The sequence below is a fragment of the Aethalodelphis obliquidens genome, unplaced genomic scaffold (genome assembly GCF_003676395.1).
Source record: "Aethalodelphis obliquidens isolate GAN/ISIS:26980383/991018 unplaced genomic scaffold, ASM367639v1 scaffold15, whole genome shotgun sequence".
In the NCBI taxonomy this organism is placed as follows: Eukaryota; Metazoa; Chordata; class Mammalia; order Artiodactyla; family Delphinidae; genus Aethalodelphis; species Aethalodelphis obliquidens.
The window spans coordinates 26923375-26935390 of record NW_020837959.1 but is presented as its reverse complement, the minus strand read 5'-3'; the positions used below and the strand labels follow the sequence as shown (position 1 = coordinate 26935390).

General features: G+C 37.7%; 1 protein-coding gene across 1 annotated transcript in view; it reads right to left on the bottom strand.

The window, feature by feature from the left end:
* Positions 1-467: 467 nt before the first annotated feature.
* OBI1 (ORC ubiquitin ligase 1) overlaps positions 468-12016 on the bottom strand; it is a 46078-nt gene continuing 34529 nt past the window's right edge. Inside the window, exon 6 of the mRNA XM_027116033.1 lies at positions 468-3201. Coding sequence (XP_026971834.1) covers positions 1686-3201 — 1516 coding nt within the window. The 3' untranslated portion in view covers positions 468-1685. The remainder of the gene's footprint in view (positions 3202-12016) is intronic.

The window sequence follows — 12016 nt, the reverse complement described above, 5'->3', positions numbered from 1 at the left end:
TCCTCCAAATCATAAAAGTGACTTTTTATACTTTTATGGTTTTGTTGAATCCTGAGTCTCTTATAACAGAGGTCAGCAAATTTTTCTGTAAAAGGCCAAACAGTAAATATTTTAGGCTTTGTGGGCCATATGGTCTCTGTTAAGACTATTCAACTCTGCTGTTTCAGTGCAAAAGCAGTCCTAGATAAAATGTAAACAAGTAAGTGCAGCCGTGTTCTAATAAGACTTTATTTAAAAGCACTGAAATTTGAATTTCATATCATTTTCCTGTGTTGTGAAATATTCTTTGGATTTTTAAAAGCCATTAAAAATCTATAAACCATTTTTGGTTTACAGGCCTTTCACAAAAACAGGTACAGGCCAGAATTTGGACCACAGGCCATAGTCCACCAACCCCTATATTAAAAGATCAATAAAAAATGGTAAGTTTTACTGGTCTTTATAGGCTAATTCAACATGAGCCAACATCAAGGATTACAGTGCTTCTGACATCCTTTATTCAATTCACATAGAAAAGCATGCAGTATTACTGTAAAACAGTACAGTATTAATGTAAAATGTTCAGTGCACATTAGATAAACAAGTCATTAACATACAAACCATTTTTAAAGGCCTATATGGGCATACCAAACATGTTGAGAATAATATACCTTTTCAGAATCTAAATTAAAAATTGTGCTTAGCTCACCTATTCTCACCCCCTTTACACTCTTCATGAAAAAGTTTTTTGGGGCCTACATAACAGATAATCTTTTAGCCAACTGAAACTTCTTTTTCTTAAGTAAGGAAAACAGTGCAAGCAAGAATGCTACCATGCATACAGTTTCCATGAAGAACAGTAACATGCAAACAAGAACTTTACCACTCCAAAGAAAGTTCCCCTGGGACATAAGTGGATCAAGAACTTGGCAATGAGTGCTCCTGCACCTGTATATCTGAAACGATGAAGCTACCATGTTTAGCCTCCTCCAAACACAACTGTTCCATGACTTCTTGCTAAAGTAGGCTCAATTTCTGATTTTCAACACACACAAAAAGATGAGTGAATGAAAGCTACCTGACATAAAACAAGTATTTTCATATAGAAAATGTATTCTTTCATACTAGCAACACATTTTCACAAAAACTGGACAGAACCCAATGTTAAAAATGCAAACATATACATAAAACTTAAAAAAAAAAAGTAGACAAGTATTGGACTAAGGTTCGAGTGCTATTTCTCCATCATGGCCTTGAATAAAAGTTAGGCTATCACTAAACATAAATAAAAAGAGGCAGGCAAAATAATTTCCACCCTAGGAAAAGCTTTAAAGAAACTCAAGTGTCTTATGAGCAGTGTGTGGACAACACCGAAAGTTTTATTTAAAAAATCCAAGTTCTAAAGATAACTGAGGCTTCAAGAAAACAAAATATACCCAAACCAGATACGTATAATATTCATTAAAAAGAAACTCTCACCCTACCTTTTCTGGTCAAAAAGATCCCCAAATGAAAATGAAAAAGACTAAAACTCTTCAAAGTGAACAAAAGTATCCTGGGTACAGGCTAATCCACCATTCTGACTTGACACCTGACGAAAGATTATCAGTTCAAAATGGTATAGAGCTTTTATGAGCAGAAAAAACTAACTTTGAAATCTTATATTCCTCTCAGGATAAAAACATAAATGACACCTTTCTAATGAGTCAACTTTTAGTTGCTTTTGATGGGCTGGCATTGGAAAGGCTGCTCTGGATTTTTCTTTTTGTTGATTGATTCACATTTTTATTCCTCTTTTCGGGCACAAAGGAAGCAGACCAAGGAGACTGAAGGTGGTTATGAAGACCATGCATCTCTGAGGACATCTTAAACAAAGATGACCCAAACCTTTGATCTTCAAATAGCCTGTGTGAACTGCTTAACAAAACACCCTGGGAAAACTCAGTCTGAAACAAACAGCTTGGGGGTTTGATTTCATTGGTTCCTGGGTTAGAACTGGGATGGAGTGAAAAATCTTCATTCATTTCCTGGTCAGATGGAGAGAGGAGAAAAAAAGAATTGGGTTTCCATTCATTTCCATTTTCTAACTGATCAGTAGTTAGAGAACCTTTAGAAAGGTTTGGTTTAGTTCTTTCTTCCAGCTTATCTGGTTCCTCAAGGAATTCACTGCCTTGAGATGACTTTGCTAAGCCATCCAAATCCAATGACTTAAAACCGTTATTACAAGGGCTCTTGCTGTTGTCTGACTCTGACATCATTGAATCCAACTCCGAGATTTTGTCAAGGTAAGCCGCATCCATTGACGCTTCGCTGGATGTTCTTGTCCGATTCATTTCAAAGGAGCGGAGAGAATTCAATCTCTTGGATAAACATGAGCCTGATTTCTCACTCAATTTTGAAGAAATTTCTCCAACACAATTTGCTATCGTGTTCTCTTCTGAGCTTTCAAAATCCAAGCTGGGGTCATAGCTCGTGGAACAACAATCCCAAAACCCTGTCTTTGGGGAAGTAAAACATTCTGATTTCTTCTCACTTTCACTTCTATCATCTTCTGAAGAATCTTTATTACAAACATTCGGAGAATCACAAAAATCATCAAACACCAGTTTTCTGAGATGGTTTGAGTGCTTTCTGGAACCTCCCGCTTTGACCACAGAGCTCTCTCTATTTTCTGGCGTATTGAGCTGAAGGCAACTAAGGGACAAAGGAGTACAGGGAGCTGGAAGATCATAGAGTTCTTCATCTTTGTAGGATACACAATCACTTGGCTTATTACCCCATTCTCTTTCCAAATAAGTATCCATACTTGTATCTGTCACATCTAACATTATTTCCACCCGTTTGTGATATAAGTCTTTGTTCTTAGAACAATTTGGTTCTGTTTTGCTGGTGCTTTCCTGTCTGACAGAACTGCTAGAAGGTTTTGCCAGGTGTGAATTCAAGGTTGATGAGCCAAGCTGCTTTCTGGCACCATCACCTTGATTCTTGGATGCCATATCCTCCTCGGTGCCTTTGCTCCCCTTGCCATCTGTAGAAAGTGCTCTTTGGCAAATGGAATTCATAGCTTCCTTCTCATCACTTGAATTTTTTAGCTGTGTAATTTGAGATTCTAGTTCCTCTATATATTTATCACTTCGTTCCAGGGCTTTCTTGAGGCGATTGGTTTCACGTTCATACTGTTCTACTTTGGACTGAAGAGCAGCTACTGTAAACCTTCCAAACCTACAAAGAATGGAAGGATCGTTAACCTTACAGTTCAAGATTTTTTCTTTCCTTTTCGAAGTTTAAGAGTGCAAATTGTCTCCACCCATTCTAATTTCACATAACAGTGACACTTCAGACCACTCAATGAACAGGATAAGAGCAATGACAGATGTAGTACCTTCAAAAGAGGGTTTCCCCATTTATGTATTAATAAGCATATGATAATAATGGCAAAGGCCTAATAGGATACTTCTGTGGTCAAATCATACTAGTAGTAGCAGCGAGGCAGAAACTCACTGATAATTTCCCTCCTAAGAGCTGGCATTATCAATTCAGCTCATATATGCATGAAGAGTTATATCCTAAAACAATGGCAAAGATTTATGATAACATTTGAACAGTGGTCCACATCTTGAAATATTTACATTCAATCATTTTCCTATCGTACAGCACTGTTTTACAATACATTCCTTATACAGTGTCACCTTGTCAAACATAAAATGCCAATTTGAAATTGAGAAATCTTAGCAGTTCCAGCAGGAGTGGGTTTAAATACTTATTTGGATCCTTTCAATTATAGCTACCCTTGATCTGAGGTTTTTACTTGGCCTTTCTGAGTACTGGGTTTTAATTCATTTCAGCTCTACTTATTTTTGGCATTTCATGACTGTGTGGGACATCAATTTCATTTCTTCCAACTTTGAGGTACAAAGTCAATGCTTGTGCTTCCAATGTATTACACATAAAAACATTTTCACATTTTCTGAAAAGGAACATTTTGAAGAATAAGTGAAAAAGAACACAACAAAAAATCACTCCTCTCACTTGGGATTACCTTGTTTCCACTATTCCCTTAAGAATGGGTACTGGGGTTCAGCTAAGAAAACAAGTTTTGAGCACCTAGTATGGCTCATGGTATATTTGGAGCTGACGATAAAAGGATCAATAAGACTGTCCCAGCTCCAAGGGACATAAAGTATCTATCTTAAATTCTATCTGATCTGACTACCAAAGGAAATTTCATCTTTCAGGAAACTGCTTCTTATGAGTCAGTAAACATAAGTCTTACATTCTAACCCCATGAAAAATAACTTCTCTCCACAAAAGTTCTTTTAAAAAGCTTTTTCTTAATCATTTTTTTGATGACGTAAATATAGGCCCATCTTGAAGAATTCAGGGATTGTCTGTTTTGAGCAAGGTACTTGAGAAGGTGACTTCTACAAATTGTTTTAATCTATGGGTTTATCTTTTTCTTTCTTTTTTCCCTAATTACAAAAGAATAATTACAATTAAGAAAATGTACTAAGTATTAAAAAATTAAAACGAAGAAGAAGCCAACAGTAACTGTACCTCTTTGCGTCAACAACTATATGTTGTATGACTCTCACTCAAGACCCATCAGCTCCTCCTAAACTGTAGCCCAGTTCACTCTCCAGCTCCTCCCCTACATGATCCCTGCTCTTGTCACTAAGGGAAAAAAGCAGGGACAAAGGTAAATATAGATTCATAAAATCTCAGGGTTAGAAAGGACCTTAAAAGACATGTTGCCAAATACTGACCTACTCACTGCAATTAACTGATCTCCCAGAAAGAGCACACTCCCATCAACCTCTAAAAATCAAAGCAAACACCAGAGGTATAACAAAAACAAAAGCAACTTCAGTAACAAGCCTCCTTGGTTTTTTTTTTTTTTTTTTTTTTTTTTGCGGTACACGGGCCTCTCACTGTTGTGGCCTCTCCCGCTGCAGAGCACAGGCGCCGGAAGCGCAGGCTCAGCGGCCATGGCTCACGGGCCCAGTGGCTCCGCGGCATGTGGGATCTTCCCGGACCGGGGCACGAACCCATGTCCCCTGCGTCGGCAGGCGGACTCTCAACCACTGCGCCACCAGGGAAGCCCACAAGCCTCCTTGTTTTAAAGACAAAGTTTACTACTATGAGTATTTGGTTAAATGAATGATGGGAGTTTTTCCTTTTTCACCAAAGAAAAATGTTTTGTTTTGTAAATGTAGTATTTGACAGAGTGGTAGTTTCTGCAAGAGAATTTTAAAAGGTGGACAAAGATCTTTAAGTTCATTCAGCAAAAATATCTGTGAGTTCTTGGGACTTCCCTGGCTGTCCAGTGGTTAAGACTCCCCACTTCCAATGCAGGGGGTTCGGGTTCAGTCCCTGGTCAGGGAACTAAGACCCCACATACTGTGCAGTGTGGTCAAAAAGTAAAAAATAAATATTTGTGGGTTCTTGACTGTAACTACTCTGGCATAATCAAACAACCCACATATTTTTAAATGGAAAAACTATGTAGCATGTTTATTTAATGCAAACAGCAAAAGTGACAGCCTTAAATTTGCTTGCCAAGACAAAATTTGCTTTTTCTTAAGTGCAATTTTTATAATAAAACTATCCTCAGATGAAAAATAAAATCAAATGGTTTAAAAGCAAATAATGTTACTAGATAGTAAGTCAGCTGTTACCAAAGGATGTCCTTGGGAACTCAAAGGCCTACATAAGAAGTAGTGACAAATAAGGAATGTTTCTCCAAATATTAGCAGCTTCTTATTCTAGATTTTAGTCTGGAATTTCAGACATAATGTCATTTTATGATGCTATATTTGCCCCTAATTTTTTTATTATTATGTTTTTAAAAGAAGTTAGTTAACAAATGTTCTGAGCTGAAGTCAAAATGATAGCCTAAGTATGTTTTTTGTATTACTTTAGAGAGAAAGCTGAAGTGCCATGAGAACTAACAACAGAGGCCAGCAACTAAGCACATATGAGAGGGACAAGCAAGGAGTCACTGATGGAGCCAGCTGTTTTCTAAAAGGTCAATGCCCTCAATTCCCCTAAGTTGTATTTCAATACTCTGCAAGTCTATAACAATTCAAATATTCAGACCTTTTTACCATTCTAATAAGGGAACTGTGCTGGTGGGCAAACTAAAAGAAATATATAGTGAAACCCAATGAACTGATCAATTAATTTATCAGTCCATGTAGCTTATCTGTTTTCTGTCTCTCTCTTCACCATTAGAGTATAAGCTCCAGGAAAGCAGGAATTATGGCTAGCTCCCTAGAACAATTCACAGTACACAGTAGTTTCTCATCAAATATGTTTTGAATAGATGTTATTTTCTTACTTTAAGATACATCAATGCCTTACATCAAGACAGAGCCAACACCACAGGATAATCCAAAGGTCCTTGGGTCTCTTTCACACGTAAGCATTATGAGTCACTATATTACTAAACTAAATGTTTCATACGTTTGACTGCTTATTTTCTTTTTTTTCACTGACACCAGAGAAAGCAACAGAGAATGACATACATACACAGCATAGTTCTTTTTATTCTACAGGCTTGCTGTTCTACACTCTACTCCATCCAAAAAAACTTTCCACTTTCACCTTTGCAAGAGAATGCAAACAGATGAGACTTCTGACATATTTTTAGCTTACCCTAGATACCAATATTAAATTTGGCAAGAGACAATTTACTTGATCATATAGAAATAACAATTAGAGATGCACACCTGATGCTATACTTCCATGGATGAAAACAATGAGGATAAGAGCTTATTTAACTTTGGGTATTAATACTCTCTTATTCACACTAATTCCAGATATTTCCAGACTACATAACATTAAGAAGGCAAGCCAGAGGGATTTCTAATATCATTTACCATACTTCCTTTTCCTGCGCAAATTTCAAAATGGAGTATTTTTATAAACATTCCATTAGAGACCAGAAGGCTTTGATTTTCAAAGCAGCAGTGATGGCCAAGGGCTTCATTATGTCAGAGAAAACATAAAGCAGTTTGGGGGCTGCATCTGATATCAGAAGTGTGTTTTGCTAAAATCTAAGGAGAAGCTTAAAGGATTCTTCATCTTGCAACGTTAACTGATGGACACGTTCTGGCTGAGAGCTCCCCTGTTCAAAAAGCTACATAAGTACAAGACTGGTCCTGTCCCTACTAGAAGTAAGAGAAATGAAAAGTCCTATTGGTTTGACCTCTGAGGTATTATAACTAAAGGGCATCTCTAATAATGAAAAGTTCCCAAGACCACATTTTCTCATAGCTCATCACACAGGAGGAACAGGACGTGTTTGAAGGGCGTCAGAAGAAAGCAAATGTGATAAAAGAATAAATGCCAGAACCAAGTGTCAAAAGAATTAACCTCTAGTGCTATGCAGCCATTAACTAGCTGTGAAACTTGAGTAATTTACTTTGCCCCTCTAGTTCTCAATGGCAGCCCCAACAAAAGGGATTAATGCAGCAAAGCCCAGTGGGTTGCTGAGACCACCAAACTTCAGAAACATCTTCTTGAGGAACAAGCGGGGTTCTGGGGAAGTGAGCCCCTCTGCCTTCCATGTACCTTTGATTTTATATATTTTCCTTACTTACTACCTGAGGTAAGAGTGAAACAAAGTAAAAGCAATCTTTGGATATGGACCAGCTTTTGTGATCCAGCCTGATAGGTCTTCAATATCGAGGTCCTTGATGGTTTCAATATGCACAAATTTCAGTTACCACAGTTTAGTTAAATACCACCGGTCACTGAACAACATGGTTAAAATTTACCACATTATATTAACTGTGAGTAGCTGCATAAAGTAAAACTTCACTGCCAGCTTTTCAGTTCACAAAACACTATATAAACAACAGACCGTGCATCATGAACAGTGACCAATCAGGTCACTTCTCTCAAAGTCTGAAAGTGACTGTGCACCTGTTATTCACTTCATACACAGACAATAAAACATATAGTTGTGCTGTCACATGACATTTACAAAAATGGATAATCAAAAGACAGCACTAGGCAACAAAGATGAGGTTTGGCGAAGAAATGGAAAAGTGATTAATGCCAGTAGTAAAGTTAGAATCAAATGTAAGTGTAGAGAAGAATAGCTGACTGTGGGAATGTTGAAACTGTCACTATTTGAGAGACCCTAGGTAAGCCAGAGGAGCTTGGGAAAGGCGAACTTGTTGACGTAAATGAAAGAAGTGGCTGTGATGAAAAGGATAAAGATGTCTAGAGGAAGTGACAGGCTGGCAAAAAACTTCACATTAAAGCAACATGGAGCTATTTCACAATACTGAAAGCACAAAAGGATTAAATGTAAAGCTGATGCAAACTTAGGAATAGTTGTTGAAGCGTTAGAAAAGTTGCTGCCTTCATATCATAAGCTATACGCTAAGAAGGCAAGCACTATTCAAATTATTCTCCGTAAGTTTTTTATAAAGAAATAAAACATTTCAATTCTCAATGTTTCTAATGTTTTAAATTGTACTATAAAAATATTAATGTACTAAATAAGTATCAGTTTTACTATTTTTTCATCTTCATATACATTTATAACTGACAGTAAGAGAGTTAATGTTTTGATAAAAATTATTAAAGTTTATAGAACAATTTGATTTTTCTCACTGATTATTGAGATTGCTTTGCATGGTTTTAGGTTGAATGGTCATTTTTATGATTCTATACAACCATGCAAAGTGAGGATTACCTGTACTAAAGTAATGCTTAGTATGTGGGAAAACCAAGTAAACTTGAGTGAGCCTCAACAATTATTTTTTAAAGAACTGTTACATTCATCTAAGAAAAGAATGACCCAGGCATACAGTAAATTTTATTGCAGAGTTGCCTGGCTATATAGCTGCAGTTGCATATCTTCTCATTCCCTGACTTATGGAGATACTAGGAAAGTATCTTCTTAAAACATGGAAGAGAGAGAAAAGTTTTAGGGGAAAAGATTTTCTACTGTTCCTTTCCCCTTCCTAAGTATTTTCTCCTACAGCATAATATATGGGTTAAAGATTCCTTAAGTTTGCAAATGCCTCTTTTTGATTACACAGAACTTCAGTGAGTAGTCTGTGATATGAGCTCTTTAGGATCTGAGTTTGGGCGGGGCTGGGAAGGAAAGGGGGAGGTCCAGTGCTGTGCTCTGCTGTACGCATGTGTGTACAGGATGCGGAGGAGGTGTACTCCAGGGAAAGAACACAGGGAGGACCGGCACTGTCGGCAGCTCAAAACTGTACTTGGTGGTGGGGGCCTTTCTCTTACCTGCTCCTAATGAGCTGTCTGTGCATTACTCATATCTACCCTCATCCCTGTGTATGTATCAGGAGGATGGGGTAGAGCGTTCTGTCTTTAAACTACTAGAGAAGCTTTGGAAAGTGCCCTATACATTTTCATCCACTGCTGAACCTGATGACTTGCCAGTGTTTCTTCAAGAGAGTTTTCTCTGTTTAAAATGAAACACTTATGAAAATGTTACATTCCTAGAGAATCTGTTAATCATAAAAGTACTGTCTATGGCCAATCCCTGTCACACTAGTTGAGTCCACAAAAATATATTAAACAACATGAGGCATACCAAAAGAGAACAGGAAAAACCTCTTCCCTCCTGAAGACTCAAGATAATGTTTCTATTCCCTGGCCCAACATCCGAATAAATAAATAAATAAAGGCAAGTGAACTCTGGGGATGGAAATTACCAAAATTAAATGTAACAGACAAATCTTCCACAATGCTCTAAGTGACTACTAACGACAACGCTGGTGACAATAACAGCAGCAGCCACAATTCACTGAAAGTTTACTTGTGTCAAGGACATTGCTATATGCTTGATATATATTAACTTACCTAATTTAATTGTCATGTTAACTTTATGAAGCAAGATCTATTATTCTTATTTTAAAGATGAAAAATGAGATGCTTAAAAAGGTTGTCTCTTTTTCCAGGTTATGCAGAAAGGAAGCAGCAAGAAGCCAAGTCTGTCTGAGTCCAAACACCATGTATGAAGCCATATGAGATGCTTGAACATGAGATCCTTTCTTAAATAATGTCAGCACCTATTTATACTATGACATAGTATAAAACGCAAGCATGTCTACTGAGTGCCAAGTCTGTATATATATATGGTCAAGGGACTAGAATTGTTGTACTATTTATTAATACATACATTTGCTATTAGAAATATGGAGAGGAAATAACAAGATGTAGAAATACATTCAGATATGTATGCACAAAGCCAATAAATATTTATCAAACACCTATTATGTTCTAGACATAAGTTCAAGGTATTTTCAAACTTCCAAAGATCATTTATTAAAATGGCCTTGCAGGAAACTACAGCACAGACAGATCAACCTGGCAAATGCCAACCCAAAAAGCATGACTATTTTAACCAGAGATATGAATACTAAATCTGAACCAGAACCATAAACTGGAAGCTCCACCTTTAATTGTGCTATGTGTAAAAAGCATATATTATCTTCTTGTCTACCTCATGCATAATCAGCAGACATCTTCAACTACATGGAAACAAAGCTACCAATGTGAAATGAGCAAAATTTTAAATGTATAATTTTAGGATCTAAATATCACATAGGTACTTACTTATCTAGGGTTCTAATAGGAATAAAAAACACAAGCTATGTTATATTTCATCTTATATTGTTATATGCATCACAAAACAGAAAGTGCTCCAATATTTGGAAGAATAAAAAAAAGCCACAATTTCCCCCTAAAGACAAAGGTCACATGGACAGTGGAACTAGACAAAGAATTAAGGCCCTTGCAGCCATTCCTTCTTCCTCCACCTCCCAAAAGTCCTGTTTAAAAATTAAGGTAGGGCTTCCCTGGTGGCGCAGTGGTTGAGAGTCCACCTGCCGATGCAGGGGACACGGGTTCGTGCCCCGGTCCGGGAAGATCCCACATGCTGCGGAGCGGCTGGGCCTGTGAGCCATGGCCGCTAAGCCTGCGCGTCCGGAGCCTGTGCTCCGCAACGGGAGAGGCCACAACAGTTGAGAGGCCCGCGTACCGCAAAATAAATAAATACATAAATAAGGTAGAGTCTGATTGGCAAGCTTTCAAACGGAGAACAGAGTTTAAAAATAATAGCTCAGGAACTTCCCTGGTGGCACACTGGTTAAGAATCCTCCTGCCAATGAAGGGGACACGGGTTTGATTCCTGGTCTGGGAAGATCCTACATGCCACGGAGCAACTAAGCCCGTCACCACAACTACTGAGCCCACACGCCACAACTACTGAAGTCCGTGCACTCTAGGGCCCGCATGCCACAACTACTGAGCCCGCATGCTGCAACCACTGAAGACTGCACACCTAGAGCCCGTGCTCCACAACAAGAGAAGCTACAGCAATGAGAAGCCTGTGCACCGCAACGAAGAGTAGCTCCCGCTCACAACTAGAGAAAGCCCGCATGCAGCAACAAAGACTCAACGCAGCCAAAAAAAAGCTCGTATTATTAACACAATTTTAAAGAAAGGTTTATTGTGTGTGTTTATTTTATTGAACTAACCATGCATTTGTATTTAAAAATTGTGGTGAAAATTCTTGCTGCAATACCTAGAAATTCCTAATAGAAAACACCCAAGTGCTGGGCAGCATATGTAAATTGAAGAGGAACAGGTTCTTTTTTGTGGTAAGTCTCTAAAAAGGGCTAACCCACATCTATATTCACTGCCTGAAGATGGACTACTCTTTTTACTGTGGAATAAATTCCATTCTATTTGTTAAATATATCTCATTTCAATTCCATGCAGAAATACCCTAATTTTCTGCCCTAAAAGGTCAGCCTCAAAGTTGACATGACATAAATGGCAATCCTAATCTTTCATGGAAGGAGAGAACCTTGAGACATGCTATTTCATATCTTTTCACAATTCTCAGAGGAATAAAGGATTTATACCTTTTCCCAAAATATACTAACCTTAACTACAACAATAAAATCTCAACAGTATAAAAGAATGCAACTGTTGTTGGGTGAAAAAAAGCATACTTAAAAATCTCTGAACTAATAGTATCTATACA